This window comes from Oncorhynchus clarkii, chromosome 6 (genome assembly GCF_045791955.1).
Source record: "Oncorhynchus clarkii lewisi isolate Uvic-CL-2024 chromosome 6, UVic_Ocla_1.0, whole genome shotgun sequence".
Lineage (NCBI taxonomy): Eukaryota > Metazoa > Chordata > Actinopteri > Salmoniformes > Salmonidae > Oncorhynchus > Oncorhynchus clarkii.
This window is the reverse complement of record NC_092152.1, coordinates 57,272,584-57,296,444: the sequence shown is the minus strand read 5'-3', so window position 1 is coordinate 57,296,444 and position 23,861 is coordinate 57,272,584. Positions and strand designations below refer to the sequence as shown.

The window sequence follows — 23,861 nt, the reverse complement described above, 5'->3', positions numbered from 1 at the left end:
TTTGTGTCTGTTGAAAATTAAAGATTACTGACAGAGCCATAAGAAAATATTGCTTTATTTATCTGATCATATTGTAATATATTTGTTAGGTTTTCAGTAGGTTCAATTAGGTTCACTAGACTATATGCGTCATTTAAAAATTTTTCAATGAACATTCGAACAGTCCGGCCCTCGTCTTGTAGCTGATTTTTTTATTTGGCCCTCCGTCCATTTGACTTTGACACCCCTGCCATAGGAGAACCCTTTTTGGTTCAAAGTACAACCCCTGTGTTCCATGTAGAACCCTCTGTAGAAAGAGTTCTACATGGAACCCAAAAGGTTCTACCCCGAACCAACAGGGTTCTTCAAAGGGTTCTCCTGTGGGGACAGTCGAAGAGCCCTTTAAGGTTCCATTGTTCTAAGAGTGTGCTTGGTGACATCACCGGGTGGTAAATTAGTTCATAAACTATTACGAAAGAAAGTACCAAACCTCTCTGACAATAACAGATAGTTTTCAGTTTCTACTCCCTACTCAGATGACTCCTAAGCAGTCCTAGTACAATTCTTGCCGGAGTAATTGCTATTTTTGTTTCTTTTTGACCATTTTAATTGAAACCAATCACAGTAAGGTACTTAATTGTGAGCCAGAAATGATTTGATATTGAGATAAAAATGGCTGCATTGGACCTTTAACCACCACATGCAAAACATGACATTTTTCCTCCTTTGATATTGACTTCTCTTCGTCAGTCACAGAGCGGTGCGAGTGCGGAGCTTGATAGGGATCAATTCATATGAAAGGTAAGTTGAACACCTTCTGCAACGTGTTTCTGTTAAGTTGACTAACAAAATGTACAGCATGCATACCGCACATGAATATTACACTTTACGTAAGGTTATGTACCACTGAAATAAGGTCTTTCCTGAAATCTGATAATGTGCTCTTCTTCTAATTTACAGTTCCATCTTCATCTAATATGTTTCAAATTTCACAATGTGGCTATGGCGTTTTTGTGTTGGTGGTTTATTTTTTTGTGTTGGTGGTTTATAAAGCATCCTCTTCCCCACCTGGTGAGTATAGACCAATGTGTAGACTAACTAACTAACTAGGCTAATGTATTGAAATGTCTCTTCTCACTCCAAATTCACAATATTCAAATATTTTTTCTTCCCTGGATGTTTAGTAAGTCTTTTACATAGAACAATTTGTGTGTATTACAGTATTAGAGTATAAACAATGGATGTTTAGTCATGTTTGACTGATATTACATTTGCATGTTTTATTTAAAAAAAATCTATTTCCTCATATACATTGACAACAACTTTCATGATGGTGGACTATCTAACTTTTTGTTATTGGCAAACAATTTAGTACTTATTACTACATTATTAAATACATTACATGAGTGTATATTGTCATTAGGACTGTTTCATAATTTAATGAGCATGAAAGTATTTTTTGTGTTTAGTTTGTATTAAGCTGAAGTAAGTCATGGAATACTGTTCAGGGATCGCTAAGTTTCTTGCCGTGCTTCCAGGGCATGAACGCTTCTGCACTTATCAAATCTCCAGTCTTACACGGATGTGTACTTTAATCATGGAAATAAGTCATATCCAGCAGTGCATCAATTTAGACTCAAGACAGGTGTCATTTTCATTCACATGGAACACAACCTGCAAATTTCCTGACTTGTCGTCTGGATTTTCAGGTAATTTTGATACAGCAAAGTGCCATTTCTCGAACCTTGATGTCCAGCTGCTGAAAACACTATTACAAATCTGAGTAACACATTTGCATTCATTTATTTAAACTTCATTCAGGTTATTCTCAAATGTTTGAAACAAACATGGCCCATTTGCCCAAGAGGAATCATGTGTAGATGATCTAGTCATCTACTGTCATTAACCAAAATAAAGCATGTGTTTTTACTCAGTGATTGTTGATTTGACCAATAGCCTGGACTCTGTTCTCTACTTACAGATTGCGCCATCAACATCACGCAGCCATATGTTGACAACTGCAAAGACAGACCTCGAATACAATGTGTGGATCAATGGGCCTTTATTAAAATGACAAATCAGTCCACTACTAGTCAGGCAACTACTATTAGAATTGAAAATAAAGTCACAACCAAAACCTCACACATTGCGAGAGAATGTGATTCTGAAAACATTGGACTGACTTATGCAAATGATAACCTGACCTCTGTTGATGCATTTCTCAGAAAATGTAAAAGAAAGGCAAAAACAATAATGACTGGTCAGCAGTTGCGTTTCATAAAAAAGTGAGTCCACGTATAATTTGAACTGAAATCAGGTCCGGCCCTAGCCTTTTGGGGGACCTAAGCAATGTATTTGAAATGTATTTTTAATGTAATTTGAGCTATGTCAATGTCTGACTGAAAGCTAAACATATTTTCATGGATTCGTTTTGGGCTGAATTATTCAGAAATTTGATTTTTTTTAATATTCCCTACAACAGCACATTTCACAACATTACCAAGCAGGGACCTCAGAAAGTGATCCTAGACAGCATCAAAGGTTCAGTGACATCACATCAGAAGAACAATTTGCTAAACTTTAGAATGGCTCTACCCTCCACCAATAATGTAAGCATCAACGAAATGGAGTGATGGAGAGAGAGAGAGAGGTCAAAAGCAAAATGGGGAGATAATCACATGTATAACTCTTTCTCCATCTCCACCAGGCCACGTTGGAGAAGATGGATGACATTTGGTTGGAGATTCCTACTGAGGCTTTGAATGCTATTCTGGGAGACATGAAACAGGAAGTTAACCTGGGAGTATTTTGGTTTGAGAATGACAGCCTGTTCCCGGTAAAACAACAGTAACAACTACAACATCTCAGAGATTACTAATGAAACAGTCCTGCACTCATAACACACAGACATATTTCAGGACATCCTGATTTTAACAAAAGCACAGAAAAACATCTGTGGTACTTTCTCATTTAACACCAGTTTGTGAATCATGTGGTGACAACACAGTTTTATTTATTTATTTCACCTTTATTTAACCAGGTAGGCTAGTTGAGAACAAGTTCTCATTAGTAACTGCGACCTGGCCAAGATAAAGCGTGGCAATTCGACACATACAACAACACAGAGTTACACATGGAATAAGCAAAACATACAGTCAATAACAGTAGAACAAAAGAAAACAAAAAGTCTATATACATTGGTACCAACATTATCTGATGGAGTGCACATTTCAATGAAGCCCTTAATCAAACTGCATCGTGACAGCCTGCTATGGAAAGTAGCTCTATGAGCACGTTTACAGTTTCTCGGAAAGACCCAGCAACCACTTGTATCGCTGTCATCTGTGTAAAGTTACAATGCAAACTGACTGCCTGATCTCCTACTTCATTAATTCATTGTCATGCTATTAGGCTAGCTACCAGTAACACTATGCTCAAAATACACTACAACACAACTTGTGGACACAACATCAGATAAAAGAGAACAAGTTCACTGAGAAATACGTTGTTGTGACTCAAACATCATACCCAGTGCCTATAGAAAAAGATATCCTTGAAAGTATTTGGTTCTGAGGAGAATTGTTGTCCTCTTTGACATTTCTTATTAACTTGTATCTTTAGAGAGAATGTATATCCTCTCTTCTGATCCCTACTAGGTGGAGGAGAACAACACTGAGCTCCTAAACAGTCGAGTGGTATCCGTCGATGTGGGAGAGGACATCTCAGGCCTCAGCAACTATTTTAAGATCACGTTCCACTTCCAGAATGCATCAGTGGTTAGTGAGCAGTGCATATCTACATCACAATCAACCGTCACGCTCTCTTTTTTAAATGTTTGTTATGTTTTTGTTCTGTCACCTGTCGGCAATCTATCAATCGCTTTTACATCTCCAATAATTCATGTTTATGATATGGTGTGGATTGGAATAGGAGAAGGGTCTAATCAGGTTCTATTCTCTCTGATAGGAAAACAAATCACTAGCATGTGTGTTCTGGGATCTTGAAAATGGTAGTATTATTTATTAACTAAACAAAATAGTTTTATGATGCACTATATACAACTAAATGAAATGTTGAAAATGTTTTACTGTATCTCTTTGTTACACAGATACTGTTGCACATTGGAATTCCTCTGGATGTGTTACTGAGACAAAGGAAAATGAAACAGTGTGCTCTTGTAACCACCTTTCATTCTTCGCTGTACTTATGGTGAGAAATAACTTCTTAACCTAACTCTTAAAATATGTTGTGACCTCACTTTAACATTTGTTTGATCAATTGATTAAGGGCTTGATTCAAACTGTATTAGGGAAGATCTGGCGTACAGCACCACTGAGAGTTCAGTGCAATGTTCCCACGTTCGCGGAGACTGCATTCACGCTAAGTGACTTGTTTGTCCGCTCAATCGGAAATGACCTTTCATTTTAAATCGTGCTGTACCACAATACGGATTCATTTCAACCCAAAATGAAACACTCAACCAACGTGTGATCTAGCCACTGTGTGTTTTGTTGACGGCAGTCTCCGGTCAGTGGCTCCAGTGCCAGTCTGAGCTCCTCCTCTGTGTGGTTGCTGACGTTGTTATCCAGGGTGGGCTGTGGAATATCCCTCTGTTTCCTGTGTCTGGCTCTCCTCATCCACCTCAGGTCAGATTATACTGCCAACTAATACTTACAGTATGTCCACAACATGCAAACAACGAGCCACCACACACAATGCCACTCAAACAGAACATCCTCATTGGAAAAACTTGTTTTTCTATTCTAAGTACTCTTTTTACATCAGCAGTTGTCACGCAGTGCTTTTACAGAAACTTGACCCCAAAGAGGAAGCAGAAGGAACCTAGAGAGGAACTGCCTTAACAATGAGGTTTGCTATGTTGTTGATTTTGAAAATAGATTTCAATCTCTTCTTCCCCCAGAAGGGGAAAATCTGATGATTCCCTGTGCATCCACATCCACCTGTGCGTGGCGCTGCTGTGCCTCAACCTAACCTTCCTCATCAATGACAGCCTAGCCTCTCTTGGTGTCCATGGCCTGTGTGTTGCTACGGCAGCAGCCACCCACTACTCTCTGCTGTGCACCCTCACCTGGTTCTCCCTGGAAGGCTTCCACCTCTATCTGCTCATCATCCGGGTCTTCAACATCCACGTCAACAGATACCTCCTCAAACTGGGCCTGGTAGGATGGGGTGAGTGCACTAAGTCAATGGGAAGGACAAGTATGACTGGACTTTACCTGATCAATGAGAAGTGAAACTGTTTCACCAAGCTGCACATGGTATTGTCCATGTGGTATTGTCCATGGGATCTTTGTATCCTTTCAGCTTTCATCACTTTAAGGAATCAACGATGTCTCTTGGTGTTTGACTCAACGGGGAACCACATCTCTTTCAGGAATACCTGGCATAGTAGTTACCATAATTGTTGCTTGTGGCAAATATGGAGAATACAGAATATACCAGCAAGACGGTGGTGCTATTCAAATGTAAGTTATATCATGATATTCATAATGATGTGTTTTCAAATCACCAAAGACTCCCTTACTCTCTGTAAAACATTTACTGAATGTGTCCCTGTCTGTGTATGTATGTGATTGTGTCTGTGACTCTCTCCGTCCCTCCGTCCGTCCCTCCGTAGGTGCTGGCTGACTGACTCTGCTCTGACCACGGTGTCCTTCTCGTACTTCGTGCTGACATTCGCGGTGAACATGCTGTGCTTTGGGTCTGTGACAGTGAAGGTGGTGAGGGCCCACCGTCAGAGTCCTGTCCTGAGGGAGAGGGGTATGAACAGGGGGACAGTACTCAGTCTGCTGGGTCTGGCCTGGCTCCTGGGGGTCTCCTGGGGGGTCCTGCTCTTCCAGTTTGGCCCCCTGAGGGAGACAGCCTTCTACATATTCTGCACCATCAACTCTCTCCATGGTGAGATAAGATACAGCCCTTATTCTGATTCACATCAGGTACACACATGCACACATACATACACAGTAGGTCTGTGTACAGAAGCACAATCTCATGAAAAGTCAATGATAAAAATCTCATCATGGTAATTTTACTGCTGATAATGCAATAGTACATACACTACAGGTCAAAAGTTTTAGAACACCTACTCATTCAAAGGTTTTTCTTTAATTTTTACTATTTTCTACATTGTAGAATAATAGTGAAGACATCAAAACTATGAATTAACACATGGAATCATGTAGTAACCAAGAAAGTGTTAAATAAATCTAAACATATTTTATATTTGAGATTCTTCAAAAAGCCACCCTTTGCCTTGATGACAGCTTTGCACACTCTTGTCATTCTCTCAACCAGCTTCATGAGGTACTCACCTGGAATGCATTTCAATTAAAAGGTGTGCCTTCTTAAATGGTACATTTGTGGAATTTCTTTTTTTCTTAATGTTTTTGAGCCAATCAGTTGTGTTTTGAGAAGGAAGGGGGGTATACAGAAGATGGCCCTATTTGGTAAAATACTAAGTCTGTATTTTGGCAAGAACAGCTCAGATAAGAAAATAGAAATGACAATCCATCATTACTTTAAGACATGAAGGTCAGTCAATACAGATATTTACAAGAACTTTGAAAGTTTCTTCAAATGCAGTCGCAAAAACCATCAAGCACTATGATGAACTGGCTCTTATAAGGACCGCCACATGAATGGAAGACCCAGAGTTACCTCTGCTGCAGACGTTAAGTTCATTAGAGTTGCCAGCCTTAGAAATTGCAGCCCAAATAAATGCTTCACGGAGTTCAAGTATCAGACCCATTTCAACATCAACCGTTCAGAGGAGACTGTGTGAATCAGGCCTTCATGGTTGAATTGCTGCAGAGAAACCACTACTACAGGACACCAATAAGAAGAAGAGACTTGCTTGGGCCAAGAAACATGAGCAATGGACATTAGATCCGTGGAAATTTGTCCTTTGGTCTGGAGTCCAAAGTGGAGATTTTTGGTTCCAACCGCCATGTCTTTGTGAGACGCAGTGATGGTGAACGGATGATCTCCGCATGTGTATTTCCCAACGTGAAGCATGGAGGAGGAGGTGTTATGGTGACACTGTCTGTGATTTATTTAGAATTCAAGGCACACTTAACTAGCATGGATACCACAGATTTCTGCAGCAATGCGCCATCCAATCTGGTTTGGGCTTAGTGGGACTATCCTTTGTTTTTCAACAGGACAATGACTCAACTCCCTCCAGGCTGTGTAAGGGCAATTTTACCAAGAAGGAAAGTGATGGAGTGCTGCATCAGATGACCTGGCATCCACAATCTCCAGACCTCAACCAAATTGAGATGGTTTGGGATGAGTCAGACCGCAGAATGAAGGAAAAGCAGCCAACATGTGCTCATTAACATTATCACAGTGCAATCCGTTTTGTCACCAAAGCCCCATATACTACCCACCATTGCGACCTGTACGCTCTCGTTGGCTGGCCCTCGCTTCATACTCGTCGCCAAACCCACTGGCTCCATGTCATCTACAAGACCCTGCTAGGTAAAGTCCCCCCTTATCTCAGCTCGCTGGTCACCATAGCATCTCCCACCTGTAGCACACGCTCCAGCAGGTATATCTCTCTAGTCACCCCCAAAACCAATTCTTTCTTTGGCCGCCTCTCTTTCCAGTTCTCTGCTGACTGGAACGAACTACAAAAATCTCTGAAACTGGAAACACTTATCTCCCTCACTAGCTTTAAGCACCAACTGTCAGAGCAGCTCACAGATTACTGCACCTGTACATAGCCCACCTATAATTTAGCCCTATCAACTACCTCTTTCCCAACTGTATTTAATTTATTTATTTATTTTGCTCCTTTGCACCCCATTATTTTTATTTCTACTTTGCACATTCTTCCATTGCAAAACTACCATTCCAGTGTTTTACTTGCTATATTGTATTTACCTTGCCACCAAGGCCTTTTTTGCCTTTACCTCCCTTCTCACCTCATTTGCTCACATTGTATATAGACTTGTTTATACTTTATTATTGACTGTATGTTTGTTTTACTCCATGTGTAACTCTGTGTTGTTGTATCTGTCGAACTGCTTTGCTTTATCTTGGCCAGGTCGCAATTGTAAATGAGAACTTGTTCTCAACTTGCCTACCTGGTAAAATAAAGGTAAAATAAAAAATAAATAAATAAATTAACTCCTTCAAGACTGTTGGAAAAGCATTCCAGGTGAAGCTGGTTGAGAGAATGCCAAGAGTGTGCAAAGCTGTCATCAAGGCAAGGGGTGGCTATTTGAAGAATCTCAAACATAAAATATAATTTGATTTGTTTAACACTTTTTTAGTTACTACATGATCCCATATGTGTTATTTCATAGTGTTGATGTCTTCACTATTGTTCTACAATGTAGAAAATAGTACAAATAAAGAAAAACCCTTGAATGAGAAGGTGTTCCAAAACTTTTGACCGATAATGTCGATCTAGGAGTATGATGGATGCAAAACGTATTTACATTGGTGTAAGTAAAAGCATGCCTTTATAAAACACTGTAGGTAATGTCCTGGTTGTGGCATTGACACCAGATGACCAAACCAGTCAAATAACGTTGTCAATGGTCAGGGACCTACAGCTACACCAATGTGTCTCACTATTGTATACAAACACAGACTTATCATCTTCCAAGAGCAGCTCTTGTAATTCAGTAAAAATGTTTATTGCACCCTACAGGCCTCTTCCTCTTTCTACGCTATTGGGCTTTAACTCGGCCAGAGAAGGCATCTATCTCCAAGGCAACCACTGTATCTTCTTGAACTGAGATGCAACCAGCCTTATAGGCCAGTCCCTGACTAACACGGTTAAACCTTTTACTACTAATACCACTGCTTCCATTGTATGACCAAGAAGCACAATATTTAGTATGTTGGTTTATAACTTTCACTATAGGCAAACCTAGGTTTCCAGGTTTGCTCGTAAGCTTACTGTGCTCATAATACTTTTTTTTCCAAAGTTGTGCTGTTGATTGCACTTTGTGTGCATTTTGTTGTATTTTGTGACATATCTTCCATGCATATTCAGTTTTGATGTGTATAGTCCTAGGCAAACAGGGAACACATCTATTAGGTTCAAATGATTTTCATCTCTGAAAATAATCAAATTCGTTTGGATACCCAATCGATCACTCACCGTCGTACACGAGGGTAAGATGATGTGGTCGACTGTGAATTGGTGCCTTTCTGTGTCTTTGACTGTTATTATCAAAAACACTCTGAAAGATATGCCATTTTTTAGTCCATCTAACATTTTGGAGAATTTTAATTCCCTTTTGGTTTTTGCAGAAAAGGCATACAGTATATAACCTCCTAGCTTATGAGCTACCTGAGAGAACATTAGACCTACAAGTAGATAGTACCTTAGCATAACACCATATTTGCAGGGATGGGAAAACATTGTTTAGAAATGAACATTTTTAGATTGTGTAAACTTTATTCTTTGTGTAAATAATTTGTGTAAATAATTCCATAAGAATTTGAAAGGGGGAGATGCCTCAGAAGCCTCTCTGGGGTTTTCTACCTCTTCTGCACATGCTGTTTTTGTTCTCCTTTTACTTTGTGATCATATTGTTTTGTATTTTCTTGTGTGCCATTTAAAAAAAAAGGATATAGATATCCTAGAGGCCTACTGTGTCATTGATATTGAGGGGGTTCAATTGAAACCTATGACTACTTTCTCCCCTCCCAAACATCGAAATCATTATGTGGAATTATACTGCTGCCTTTTGGAAGACGAGGTAAACGTTCAGTGTGAACAGAACTAAAGAATGAAGAAACCCAACCTGAGCAAAGAGGAGCTACAATCTCTGAAAAAGCTACAGTCAGAACCAACCATTGCAATTCGACAGGCGAATCTCGTACACAATTGATTGTGATGAACTGTCTTTTGCTGGTCATCATTCTCCCGTCGACATTCAGAAAGTATTTCTACCTTTTGACTTATTTTACATTTTGTTGTGTTACATCCTGAATTCAAAATGGATTAAATGTGGGGGAAAAATTCACCCATCTACCAAATAATGTTAAAAAAAATGTCTTTAGAACATTTTGCAAATGTTTCGAAAATTAAATATAGAAATATCTCATTTACACAGGTGTGCAACATTGCTACACACTCTAATATGACCCGTGGTCCTTCTAGCAGTCTCGAAGGACAAAATGCCCACAGTCATCTAGCTACAGTAGGTAAGAGATTAATATGTTTATTTGATTGATAAGACTGAACTAGATCAAAGGTAATTCAATAATCAAGACAGCGTTGTACCTTTAACCAAAAGAATAACAAATGAACAACTCTCAACCCTCCTGCTGTGTTCCGGTCGAATCGGACCAATTTACAAGTTTTCTCTCTGAAAAATGTAGCTGATTGTCATAAATTTCCAGGACTTTGTCCACGCAGGGCATCTGAACACACCAAATGCATTTTGATGATTTTCATAACATTTTGAGGGTTTTATTATCTTTTGTACACCTGTGGTGTTCCTGGTCAAAAATGACCGGTCGTTAGAAATGAATGGGTGAGACTACAATTAGTGTATAAAATTGAGTTCAGGCACATGCACATTCATCAGAAGGACACACTTCCTCTCCTAGACCCACACATGCAATTGTGTTTGAGCGCACACACACACACACACACACACACACACACACACACATCTCACCTTTCCCCAGTAGAATCTTTCCCCCACAGGAACCACACCTGTTGGCATTCTCACAAACAATCACAACATTGTTTCAATAATATATAGAGGTATATATATAGGTATATAAATCCTTTTTGAGGTCTTACTCACAATTCATTCTGTGGCATCACAATGACCAAATGATATACTATATGTGAGGCTCTTGATCATATCTTTGATCATGACACTGGTGAGGAGGAGAGAGTCCTTGTTAAACTTTGACACAAAGCAGTCTGTGATAAATAGCACAATATGTTTCATCTGAGTATTTGTTATAGTCAAAATAATCCATACATTATGCTTTTTTTTTTACTGAAAAAGGAGTTGTATGAGCTCAGGTCAATGAGGCCTACAGGCCATAAATAGCAAATATAAGTTCATAACTTGTAATGTTCACAAGAACGTAAGTTGATAAAAAGATAAGATATGCATTATTATGAATTTATAATCAGCTATAATGGGGGCGGTCAGTTTGGACAGGGAACACACAATTAATTAACATGAAACGAACACAACAGGAGGGTTAAGACATCCTCTATTTCAAATTTCAGTCAGACCACCCAGCCAGCCCGAGCCGCCTGCACGCCCGACCCACACCAGTCTAGTCAATAACTAAACTCTTGCCCCAACACAATTTCCTTCCCACCTTTTTTTTCCCCAGGGAAAGTTTTGGAAACAAAAGTTTTTAAAAATAATTCAAAAAACTATTTTTGTCATAAGGTATTCCACATAAGGCATTCAGACCTTATGAAAGTTTCCCAGTATATCCTTAATTATGGAATAAAACAAATCCAGTGATACCTAACTTGACATTCCTGCCATCCATTGTGACATTGTGGGAGGATAAGCAACCTTCCAATTATTGGCACTGCATTTCTAGGCAGCTATAAATGCTAGTTTACACAGTTTCTTCCTATAACAGTCTCCAGTATCAACATTTAAGTACAAATTAAAACAGGGAGAAGGGAGAATCTGTAGACATGCTGAGATAAAAGAACATCCTCCTTGCCAGAATTCAGCCAGCCTTCAGCCAGCCTTCACAAGACCATAACACATACAAATAGAGGGAGCTCAAAAAGTATTGGGACAGAGAACATTTTTGTTGTTTTGGCTCTACTCCAGCACTTTTGAAATTATACAATCACCATGAGGTTAACGTGAAGACTGTCAGCTTTAACTTGAGTCTATTTTCATCCGTATCGGGTTTTAGAAATTACAGCACTTTTGTACATAGTCCTCTTATTTCAGGGGACCAACAATATTGGGAAATTCACTTATACACTACATGACCAAAAGTATGTGGACACCTGCTCATCGAATATCTCATTTCAAAATCATGGGCATCAATATGGAGTTGGTTGCCCCTTTGCTGCTATAACAGCCTCCACTCTTCTGAGAAGGCTTTCCACTAGATATTGGAACATTGCTGCAGGGACTTGTTTCCATTCAGCCACAAGAACATTAGTGAGGTTGAGCACTGATGTTGGGTGAGTAGGCCTGGTTCGCATTTGGCGTTCCAATTCATCCCAAAAGTGTTTGATGTTGAGATCAGGGCTCTGTACAGGCCAGTCAAGTTTTTCCACACCAATCTCAACAAACCATTTCTGTATGGACTTCACTTTGTGCACAGGGGCATTGTCATGCTGAAACTGTCACGGTCGTCCTCCTCTTCGTCTGAAGAGGAGAGGCGAGAAGGATCAGAGGACCAATATGCGGCGTGGTAAGTGTCCATGGTAAAATCTTTAATAAAGAAAGACTGAACACTATACAAAAGAGTAACAAAAACAATAAACCAAATTCGACCGTGAAGCTACAAAATGAGACCTGTGCTGACACAAGCCACCAACATAGACAATCACCCACAAACAAACAGTGCAACCCAGGCTACCTAAGTATGATTCTCAATCAGAGACAACCAATGACACCTGCCTCTGATTGAGAACCATACTAGGCCGAAAACATAGAAATGCCCCAAAACATAGTGGGCGTCTGTCCGCGGTGGCGGCTCTGGCGCGGGACGCGGACCCCACTTCACCATTGTCTTAGTCCGCCTCCGTGGCTTTCTCACCATGACCACCCCTCTCAATGACCCCACTGGACAGAGGGGCTGCTCGGGACAGAGGGGCTGCTCGGGACAGAGGGGCAGCTCGGGACAGAGGGGCAGCTGCTCGGGACAGAGGGGCAGCTGCTCTGGGCAGAGGGGCTCCGGCAGCGGCGCCGGGCAGGCGGGAGGCTCCGGCAGCGGCGCCGGACAGGCGGGAGGCTCCGGCAGAGGCGCCGGACAGGCGGGAGACTCCGGCAGAGGCGCCGGACAGGCGGGAGACTCCGGCAGAGGCGCCGGACAGGCGGGAGACTCCGGCAGAGGCGCCGGACAGGCGGGAGACTCCGGCAGAGGCGCCGGACAGGCGGGAGACTCCGGCAGAGGCGCCGGACAGGCGGGAGACTCCGGCAGAGGCGCCGGACAGGCGGGAGACACCGGCAGAGGCGCCGGACAGGCGGGAGACTCCGGCAGAGGCGCCGGACAGGCGGGAGACTCCGGCAGAGGCGCCGGACAGGCGGGAGACTCCGGCAGAGGCGCCGGACAGGCGGGAGACTCCGGCAGAGGCGCCGGACAGGCGGGAGACTCCGGCAGAGGCGCCGGACAGGCGGGAGACTCCGGCAGCAGCGCCGGACAGACAGGACCACCTGCAGGGAGGAGACAGAGAGACAGCCTGGTGCGTGGGGCTGCCACAGGAACCACCAGGCTGGGGAGACCTTCAGGAGGCTTGGGGTTAAGAGGAGGCACCTGAAAGACCGGGCTGTGGGGGAGCACTGGAGCTCTGGTGCGCAACCTTGGCACCACTTCCCCAGGCTGGACAACCACTCTAGCCCGGACCCTCCAGAGTGCAGGCACAGGTTGAACCGGGCTGTGGGTAAGCACGGGAGATCTAGTGCTTACTACACGCACCTCTCCCTTCGGCTCCATTCCCACATTCGCCCGGCACGAGCGGAGCGCGGGCAGAGGACGCACTGCACCAACCCAGCGCCCCGGAGACACAGCACGCAGAGCCGGCGCAGGATACCCTGGACCAAAACTGCGTACCGGCGACCAGACCCGCTGAGCAGGCACCATACGCCCTGGCTCGATGCCCGCACTCGCATGACACTCTCGGGGGGCTGTCCTATAGCGCACCGGGCTATGGACACGTACTGGCGACACCGTGCGCTTAACCGCATAACACGGTGCCTGCCCAGTATCCCACTGCTTATAATAAGCACGAGGAGTGAGCGCAGGTCTGCTACCTGGCTTAGCTCCACCCCTCGTGTGCCCCCCCCCAAAAAAATGTTGGGGCTGTCTCTCGTACCTGTCGCACTGCCGTGCTGCCTCCTCATATCGCCGCCGCTCAGCTTTCGCTGCCTCCAGCTCTGCTTTGGGGCGGCGATATTCCCCAGCCTGTGCCCAGGGTCCCTCTCCGTTCAGTATCTCCTCCCATGTCCAGGAGTCCTGTGATACCGGCCGCTGTTGTTGCTGCTGCTGCTGCTGCTGTCGTCGCTGTTTTCTACCACGCCGCTTGGTCCTTGGTTGGTGGGTGATTCTGTCATGGTCGTCCTCCTCTTCGTCTGAAGAGGAGAGGCGAGAAGGATCAGAGGACCAATATGCGGCGTGGTAAGTGTCCATGGTAAAATCTTTAATAAAGAAAGACTGAACACTATACAAAAGAGTAACAAAAACAATAAACCAAATTCGACCGTGAAGCTACAAAATGAGACCTGTGCTGACACAAGCCACCAACATAGACAATCACCCACAAACAAACAGTGCAACCCAGGCTACCTAAGTATGATTCTCAATCAGAGACAACCAATGACACCTGCCTCTGATTGAGAACCATACTAGGCCGAAAACATAGAAATGCCCCAAAACATAGAAAAACCAACATAGACTGCCCACCCAACTCACGCCCTGACCATAATAAATAAATACAAAACAAAGGAAATAAAGGTCAGAACGTGACAGTACCCCCCCCCCCCCAAAGGTGCGGACTCCGGCCGCAAAACCTTGACCTATAGGGGAGGGTCTGGGTGGGCGTATGTCCGCGGTGGCGGCTCTGGCGCGGGACGCGGACCCCACTTCACCATTGTCTTAGTCCGCCTCCGTGGCTTTCTCACCATGACCACCCCTCTCAATGACCCCACTGGACAGAGGGGCTGCTCGGGACAGAAGGGCTGCTCGGGACAGAGGGGCAGCTCGGGACAGAGGGGCAGCTGCTCGGGACAGAGGGGCAGCTGCTCTGGGCAGAGGGGCTCCGGCAGCGGCGCCGGGCAGGCGGGAGGCTCCGGCAGAGGCGCCGGACAGGCGGGAGGCTCCGGCAGCGGCGCCGGACAGGCGGGAGGCTCCGGCAGCGGCGCCGGACAGGCGGGAGGCTCCGGCAGAGGCGCCGGACAGGCGGGAGACTCCGGCAGAGGCGCCGGACAGGCGGGAGACTCCGGCAGAGGCGCCGGACAGGCGGGAGACTCCGGCAGAGGCGCCGGACATGCGGGAGACTCCGGCAGAGGCGCCGGACATGCGGGAGACACCGGCAGAGGCGCCGGACAGGCGGGAGACTCCGGCAGAGGCGCCGGACAGGCGGGAGACTCCGGCAGAGGCGCCGGACAGGCGGGAGACTCCGGCAGAGGCGCCGGACAGGCGGGAGACTCCGGCAGAGGCGCCGGACAGGCGGGAGACTCCGGCAGAGGCGCCGGACAGGCGGGAGACTCCGGCAGAGGCGCCGGACAGGCGGGAGACTCCGGCAGAGGCGCCGGACAGGCGGGAGACTCCGGCAGCAGCGCCGGACAGACAGGACCACCTGCAGGGAGGAGACAGAGAGACAGCCTGGTGCGTGGGACTGCCACAGGAACCACCAGGCTGGGGAGACCTTCAGGAGGCTTGGGGTTAAGAGGAGGCACCTGAAAGACCGGGCTGTGGGGGAGCACTGGAGCTCTGGTGCGCAACCTTGGCACCACTTCCCCAGGCTGGACAACCACTCTAGCCCGGACCCTCCAGAGTGCAGGCACAGGTTGAACCGGGCTGTGGGTAAGCACGGGAGATCTAGTGCTTACTACACGCACCTCTCCCTTCGGCTCCATTCCCACATTCGCCCGGCACGAGCGGAGCGCGGGCAGAGGACGCACTGCACCCTCCCAGCGCCCCGGAGACACAGCACGCAGAGCCGGCGCAGGATACCCTGGACCAAAACTGCGTACCGGCGACCCGACCCGCTGAGCAGGCACCATACGCCCTGGCTCGATGCCCGCACTCGCATGACACTCTCGGGGGGCTGTCCTATAGCGCACCGGGCTATGGACACGTACTGGCGACACCGTGCGCTTAACCGCATAGCACGGTGCCTGCCCAGTATCCCACTGCTTATAATAAGCACGAGGAGTGAGCGCAGGTCTGCTACCTGGCTTAGCTCCACCCCTCGTGTGCCCCCCCCAAAACATTTTTTGGGGCTGTCTCTCGTACCTGTCGCACTGCCGTGCTGCCTCCTCATATCGCCGCCGCTCATCGCTGCCTCCAGCTCTACTTTGGGGCGGCGATATTCCCCAGCCTGTGCCCAGGGTCCCTCTCCGTTCAGTATCTCCTCCCATGTCCAGGAGTCCTGTGATACCGGCCGCTGTTGTTGCTGCTGCTGCTGCTGCTGTCGTCGCTGTTTTCTACCACGCCGCTTGGTCCTTGGTTGGTGGGTGATTCTGTCATGGTCGTCCTATTCTTCGTCTGAAGAGGAGAGGCGAGAAGGATCAGAGGACCAATATGCGGCGTGGTAAGTGTCCATGGTAAAATCTTTAATAAAGAAAGACTGAACACTATACAAAAGAGTAACAAAAACAATAAACCAAATTCGACCGTGAAGCTACAAAATGAGACCTGTGCTGACACAAGCCACCAACATAGACAATCACCCACAAACAAACAGTGCAACCCAGGCTACCTAAGTATGATTCTCAATCAGAGACAACCAATGACACCTGCCTCTGATTGAGAACCATACTAGGCCGAAAACATAGAAATGCCCCAAAACATAGAAAAACCAACATAGACTGCCCACCCAACTCACGCCCTGACCATAATAAATAAATACAAAACAAAGGAAATAAAGGTCAGAACGTGACAGAAACAGGAAAGGGCCTTCCCCAAACCACGAATAACAGCCCCAGACAATTATTCCTCCTCCACCAAACTTTACAGTTGGCACTATGCATTCGGGCAGGTAGCGTTCTCCAGGCATCCGCCAAAACCTGATTCGTCCATCGGACTGCCAGATGATAAAGCCTGATTCATCACTCCAGTGAACACGTTTCAATTGCTCCAGAGTCCAATGGAGGCAAAATTTACCCCACTACTGGCGACACTTGGCATTGCACATGGTTGTCTTAGGCTTGTGTGTGGCTGCTTGGCCATGGAAACCCAATTCATGAAGCTCCTGACAAACAGTTATTGAGCTGATGGTGCTTCCAGAGGCAGTTTGGAACTCAGGAGTGAGTGTTGCAACCGAGCACTGCACTCAGCTGTCCCGTTCTGTGAGCTTCCGTGGCCTACCACTTCGCGGCTGAGCCGTTGTTGCTCCTAGACATTTCCACTTCACAATAACAGCTCTATCAGGGTAGAAATTTGACGAACTGACTTGTTGGAAAGGTGGCATCCTATGACGGTGCCACATTGAAAGGAACTGAGCTTTTCAGTAAGGTCATTCTATGCCAATGTTTGTCTATGGAGATTGCATAGCTGTGTGCACCGATTTTATACACCTGTCAGCAACATGTGTGGCTGAAATATCAGAATCCACTAATTTGAAGGGCTATCCACATACTTTTGTATAATTAGTGTACCTTAAACCGATGATAGCTGAAGAGATCCAGAGACCCCTCCAGCTCAGGGCTGTAACTATGCTTGAAAAAAGATAAAGGCAACTTGTAAATTGTTGGTCCCATGTTTTATGAGCTGAAATAAAATTCCTAGACATTTTACATTGGCAGAAAAAGCTTATTTCTGTTAGTATTTCTCCTTTGCTAAAATAATCCATCCACCTGACATGTGTGGCATATCAACAAGCTGATTAAACAGCATGATCATTACACAGGTGCACCTTGTGCTGGGGACAATAAAAGGCCACTTTAAAATGTGCCATGTGTTCATTTCTCTACCATTAGCCTCCTCCAATGTTGTGTTAGAGAATTTGGCAGTACGTCCAACCGGCCTCACAACCGCAAATCACATGTAACCACGCCAGCCCAGGAACTCCACATCTGGCTTCTTCACCTGCGGGATCGTCTGAGACCAGCCACCCGGACAGCTGATGAAACTGAGGAGTACTTCTATCTGTAATAAAGCCCTTTGTTGGGAAATACTAATTCTGATTGGCCCCTGCCCAGTCATGTGAAATCCACAGATTTGCCTAATTTAATTATTTCAATTGACTGATTTCCTTATATGAACTGTAACGCAGCATATTTTTGTATAGGTACTGCGCATGATGTTTGAGTCGCAACAACAAGCATTTACATTTCTCAGTAAACGTAATCTCTTTTATCTGAAGTTGTGTCCACATGTTGTGTTGTACTGTCTTTTGATCATAGTGTGACTGGTAGCTAGCCTAGTAACAGATCTTCCCTTTAGCAATCTTCTATGTTGTGTTTTTTGTCATGGCAAAAATACTGTGACAATGAATGAATGACGAAGTGGGAGAGCAGGCCAAAGCTTGGGAAAGCATTTTCAGTTTGATTATAGAAACTTTGGGCAAGAATTTAAGGACTAATAAGGACATTGAAAGTCTGTCTGAATTATTTTGCCGGTCAAGGATGGATTACTTCTAATTGTTGGAGTGACACAGCCGACAGGCTATTACTTTATAAGTTGTTTCCCTTCAAGATAAACGCTACAAATGTCGGCTCAATCGGATATTACCTTAAAATTTGAACCCGGATCTTCTGCAATACTTCAGCGTTACGGATTGAATCCAGCTGTAAAACCTAGATTCAGGGCTGGATTCAGTTGGTATCGCCCAAGATTATCTGTCATAGCCTAGTTCGGTGATACAGATTGAATCCAGCCCTGAATCTAGCCCTAAACCAGGGGTTAAATTAAAATAAATATTTGATTATGTTCCTAAGTGTGGAAAAAATATTTAGAGAAACCTAATTTACAACTGAACAGCCATAGAATGTTGCAGTGTCATGTAAATGTATCATTATACAGAAACCTAAATACATGGCTCTAGATATAGCAGTTTTGGATATGACACTAAAAAATATTGGGATGTTTGTTCAACCCATTTGCTGGGTTACAGGCATTGGGTCACTTAGTTGATCTTTGTAAGGAAAACAGTACAAGGTTGAGTTGTTAATGCTGGGTTACTGATGTTTGGTCATTGAGATATGAGCCAGTGGGTGGGTTAATTCTTCCACAAAATACAGAAGATCAAAGTGATCCGGCAAGCTCATCAATGAGGATAGTTGAAGCTGTGTAGCAAGTCTACCAGACACCGCATTCTGCGCTGAGTGGAATTGCAATGGGCAAGGTGTTGTAGCTGACCAAAAACTGTGAGTAAAAAGCTAGATAGGCTAAGATAACTAATTACTAATGATCCATTCAGGTTAAATAGACCTAGCTATCATAATGACATATCTGTCGTTGACAATTTTAGACAATTTAAGCAAACAACCCCATGCCTGCTAGCTTGAGCTTGAGCCAGCTAGCTGGCTAGCTAGTCAGTCTGGAGGCAGACAATTACTTTAGGCAGCTAACGTTACAGTGCATTCGGAAAGTATTTAGACCCCTTGACTTTTTCCCAAACCTGTTTTGTTACAGCCTTATTATAAAATTGATTAAATCATTTTAATCATCAATCTACACACAATACCCCGTAATGACCAAGCAAAAAGACGAGCACTGATATAGCTAAAAATAAAATCACAACCATCACCAATTAATTGTTTTTATACAGTTTGACAGCATGTGATTGTGATGGCATTGAATGGAAATATAAATATAATGACCTAACCTCTGATAACTTGAACAGAAAATGTAAAGGAACGGAAGAAACAGTTTACCATTGACAGAAGTTGCATTCCATGGAAATGTAAGTCCACTTACAGGGGGGAAAAAAAATCCTACAAAGTGTACCTATGATGAAATTTACAGGCCTCTCTCATCTTTTTAAGTGGGAGAACTTGCACAATTGGTGGCTGACTAAATACTTTTTTTGCCCCACTGTATATACTGTATTCTATTCTATTGTATTTTAGTCAATGTCACTCTGACATTGCTCAATCTAATATTTATATATTTCTTAATTCCGTTCTTTTACTTCAAGATTTGGGTGTATTGTTGTGAATTAATAGATACTACTGCACTGTTGGAGCTAGGAACACAAGCATTTCACTACACCCGCAATAACATCTGATAGATATGTGTATGTGACCAATACAATTTTATTTAATTGTGAACACAGACCGTGAACACAGTGAACACAGACCTCAAAAAGCTCCTCTATTAATCTTGTTTAGGGAAAATTAAAATATCCTACCTACAACACCAAAATCCAATGAATAATTTCATTATTGTTTTTTAGTGAGTACAATTGTTACAAATGTTATTTGAAAAATGGCGCAAAAGCCCTGGTATTTGAATGTTTAATTCCATTTGGATCAGTCGTCGGTCTACTCTTTACATTATAAAGACACAGTAGCAGGCCAGTCTGGCTGCATTTTTACTTCTCATACTTATGAGCTGTCTTTTACCAATCATCATTCTCCAGAGTTGGTGTTCCGAAAGTATCTATACCCATTGACTTATTCCACATTTTGTTGTGTTACAGCCTGATTTCAAAATGTATTACTTTTTTCCCTCACCCATCTACACACAATACCCTATAATGACAAAGTAAAAAAAAAATGTTGGAACATTTTGCAAATGTTTTGAAAATTAAAAACAGAAATATCTCATTTACACAGGGGACAGTGTACCTGCAACTTTTATAAAAGTGAGGGACATAACCTGCCTTGGGGTCTGGGGAGGACTTTTTCGGGGCATCTAAAGCAAATTTCTAGCTGTCTTGAAGCAAAAAATGCCCACGGTCATCAAGCTAGTTAAGAGATCATTTTAATATGTTTACATGATTGAAAAGACTGAATGAGATCAAAGGTAATTCAATAATCAATATTGCGTTGCACCTTTAACCATAGCCTAATAAATGATCAACACTTAAAATAATAAAGTACAGAGATATTGGATTGTCTTTATTAAGACATCCTGTATATCAAATTTCAGTCAGACCACCCAGCTAGCCAGAGCCGCCTGCACACCCAATAACTAACAGTCTAGTCAATAACTCAACTCTCCACAACACAATTTCTTTTCCACCTTTTTTTTCCAAGAGAAAGGTTTGGAAACAAAACAAAAATAATCACTCCTTTTGTCATACTGTATTCCAAAAGGCATCCAGACCTTATTTAAAGTTAGCCATTATACTCTATCTTGTATTAAAAAGTGATATATAATTTCACATTCCTGACATCCATTATGGGAGGATTACCAACCTTCCAATTAAGGGCAATGCATTTCTTAGCAGCTAAAATGTTTAGTTTTATCACAGCTCAGAATAAGACCCAGATGCAGATAGTTCAAAATAACAAAAGTGTATTAACAAAACGGGGCAGACAACGACAGGGCAATGTCACAAGGTACAGAACAACAGGCAGTCAGAATGGTCAAAACCAGGAAAAAGAGACTACAGAGAAAACAGGAGTATGGGAAAAATGCGGGTAGGCTTGACGAGACAAGATGAACTGGCAACAGACAAACAAAGAACACAAGTAAAAATGCACCGGGGATAATGGGGAAGATGGACGATATCTGGAGTGGGGTGAGGACAAGCACAAAGACAGGTGAAACAGATCAGGGTGTGACAGTACCCCTCCCCCCACCTGGCGTCCTACCTGAGAGCTTACCTGGTTGACCGGGGTGTCCCGGCGGTGGAACTCACTGATGAGGCCTGGGTCCAGGATGTCCCTAATGGGGTCCCAGCACCTCTCTTCCGGGCCATAAACTTCAGAGTCAACCATGAACTGGAATCCCCTGCTCTACGGTCAAACCTTCAGGGAGCGCCTCACCGTGTACACTGGCTTGTCATCGATGAGACGGGGAGAGGTGTGGGCCTGGAAACAGGAGACAAAGGGCTGTGAGACATAGGTTTAATCCTAGACACATAAGTGGGATGTATACGGAGGGTAAGGGGCAACAGAAGACGAACAGCAGAGGGATTAAGAATCTTGGAGATGGAGAAAGGGCTGACAAAACAGGGGGAAAGCTTGTGGGATTCCACCCGGAGGGGCAGATCCCGAGTGGACAGCCATTCCCTCTAGCCGAGACGATACCGAGGAGCCAGGGTCTGGTGGCGGTCCGCCTGTTGTCGATACCTGGAGGTGGTCTTGAGAAGAGCTGACCGGGCTCTCTTCCAGGAATGGCGACAGCGGCGGATGAACATCTGGGCAGGGGGTATGCTGACCTCTTCCTCTTGCTCTGGGAAGAGTGGGGGCTGATATCCCAGGGAACCAAAAACAGGTCAGAGACCAGTGGCAGAGCAGGGGAGGGTGTTGCGGGCATACTCAACCCACACGAGATGCTGGCTCCAGGTGGTGGGGTTGGTGGAGACAAGGCAGCAAAGAGCTGTGTCTAGGTCTTGATTGGCTCACTCCGACTGGGGGAAGCCAGGGTGCTGTAACCCCGGATAAAGCGGCGATAAAAATGGGCAAATCCCAGGAAGCGTTGTAGCTGCATTCTGGACATAGGTTAGGTGTCAATCCACCACCACTCTCACCTTTCTGGGGTCCATCTGTACATTCCCCTCAGCGATGATGTAACCGAGGAAGGGGATGGTTCTCCAGGAGGTGCTGGAGAACCTGTCGGACATGGAGCACATGTTCTTGGGCTGAACGGGAGAAAACGAGGATATCGTCGAGGTAGACGAAGATGAACAGGTTCAACATTTCGCGGGGAACGTCATTAACCAGGGCCTGGAACTCAGCTGGAGCGTTGTTAAGACCAAATGGCATGACCAGATATTCTTAGTGACCACTGGCCATGTTGAAGGCAGTCTTCCACTCGTCCCCTTCCCGTATCCACACCAGGAGGTAGGCGCTCCGCAGGTCTAACTTAGAGAAAATGGTGGCCCCCTGGAGCGGCTCGAAGGCTGAGAGCGGGTCTTAACCATGATGTCTTTGAGGCCTGCAGCCATGGAGTCCTCGATGTAGGTCTCCATAGCTTTAGTCTCCGTACCTGACAGTGAATACAGTCGACCTCGGGGTGGTGTGGTGCCTGGGAGAAGGTCGATCCTGCAGTCATAGGAGGAAGCGAAGTGGCCTGGAACTTACTGAAAACCTCCCGGAGGTCCTGGTAATCTGCGAGAATGACGGAGAGGTCGGGGCAACTTCCGAGCCTACAGGAAGACATCCTGGGGCAGGCTGCACAGAATTCAGGCAATGGGCGTGGCAGAATGGGCTCCAGCCCGTAATGGCACCAGCAGTCCAGTCGATGAGGGGATTGTGTCGCTGGAGGCAAGAGAATCCCAATACCACGGGAATCTGAGACTTAATCAGCATGAATTGAATAGCCTTGCTTTGATTCCCTGACACTCGTAGGTTGATGGGAGTGGTATTGTGGGTGACCCTGCCTATAGAGCGCTCGTCCAGCACTCTAACGTCAATGGGAATGGAGTGGGGATGCCCAGCTCGGACGCCAGGGTGGCGACCATAAAACTCTAATCGGCCTCAGAGTCGATGAGTACCCGGAGAGATTTAGACTGGTTCCCCCACAGCAGGATGGCATGGAGAGGGGTGCGAGAAATGGGAGCGGGAAAGTTCTCCGTATGGCCCACCAGAGTACGCACCCCTACCGGTGAGCCTGGTATTTTAGTGGACATGAGGACCCGAAATGACCAGTAATCCCGCAATACAGGCAGCTCCTCTGCGTAAACATTCGGCTGGAGACAACCTAGCTCTGCCTAGTTGCATTGTCTCAAGAAGAGGCGAATCGCCAGACTTCGGAAACTCTCAGGGGAACTAGGGAAGCCTCGGATTCTCTAGGAAATGGAGATATCGGGGACTTCCGGGATCAGACCACTCCTTCCTACATTCACGTAGCCGTCCATCGATCCGGATGGTCAAGGCAATGAGCGA

At 45.0% G+C, this 23,861-nt stretch overlaps 1 protein-coding gene across 1 annotated transcript; it reads left to right on the top strand.

Annotated features, from left to right (window-relative positions):
- The first annotated feature begins 984 nt into the window (after nt 1-984).
- Nucleotides 985-9,998, top strand: LOC139412151 (adhesion G protein-coupled receptor G3-like). The gene is made up of 13 exons (XM_071158967.1): nt 985-1,050; nt 1,518-1,688; nt 1,961-2,023; nt 2,462-2,588; nt 2,687-2,815; nt 3,636-3,755; nt 3,946-3,988; nt 4,088-4,188; nt 4,501-4,625; nt 4,901-5,169; nt 5,375-5,465; nt 5,618-5,898; nt 8,660-9,998. The coding sequence occupies exons 4-13, from the start codon at nt 2,565-2,567 to the stop codon at nt 8,740-8,742; spliced, it is 1,266 nt and encodes a 421-aa protein (XP_071015068.1). The 5' UTR covers nt 985-1,050; nt 1,518-1,688; nt 1,961-2,023; nt 2,462-2,564; the 3' UTR covers nt 8,743-9,998.
- Nucleotides 9,999-23,861: the final 13,863 nt, after the last annotated feature.

What these genes read in the sequence shown, in the direction of transcription:
- LOC139412151 (XM_071158967.1), top strand. Translation starts at nt 2,565, where the DNA reads ATGGCTCTACCCTCCACCAATAAT. An exon ending in ACTGGGCCTGGTAGGATGGG is followed by an intron (nt 5,170 to 5,374) that starts GTGAGTGCACTA and finishes CATCTCTTTCAG; the next exon opens with GAATACCTGGCATAGTAGTT. An exon ending in GACGGTGGTGCTATTCAAAT is followed by an intron (nt 5,466 to 5,617) that starts GTAAGTTATATC and finishes GTCCCTCCGTAG; the next exon opens with GTGCTGGCTGACTGACTCTG.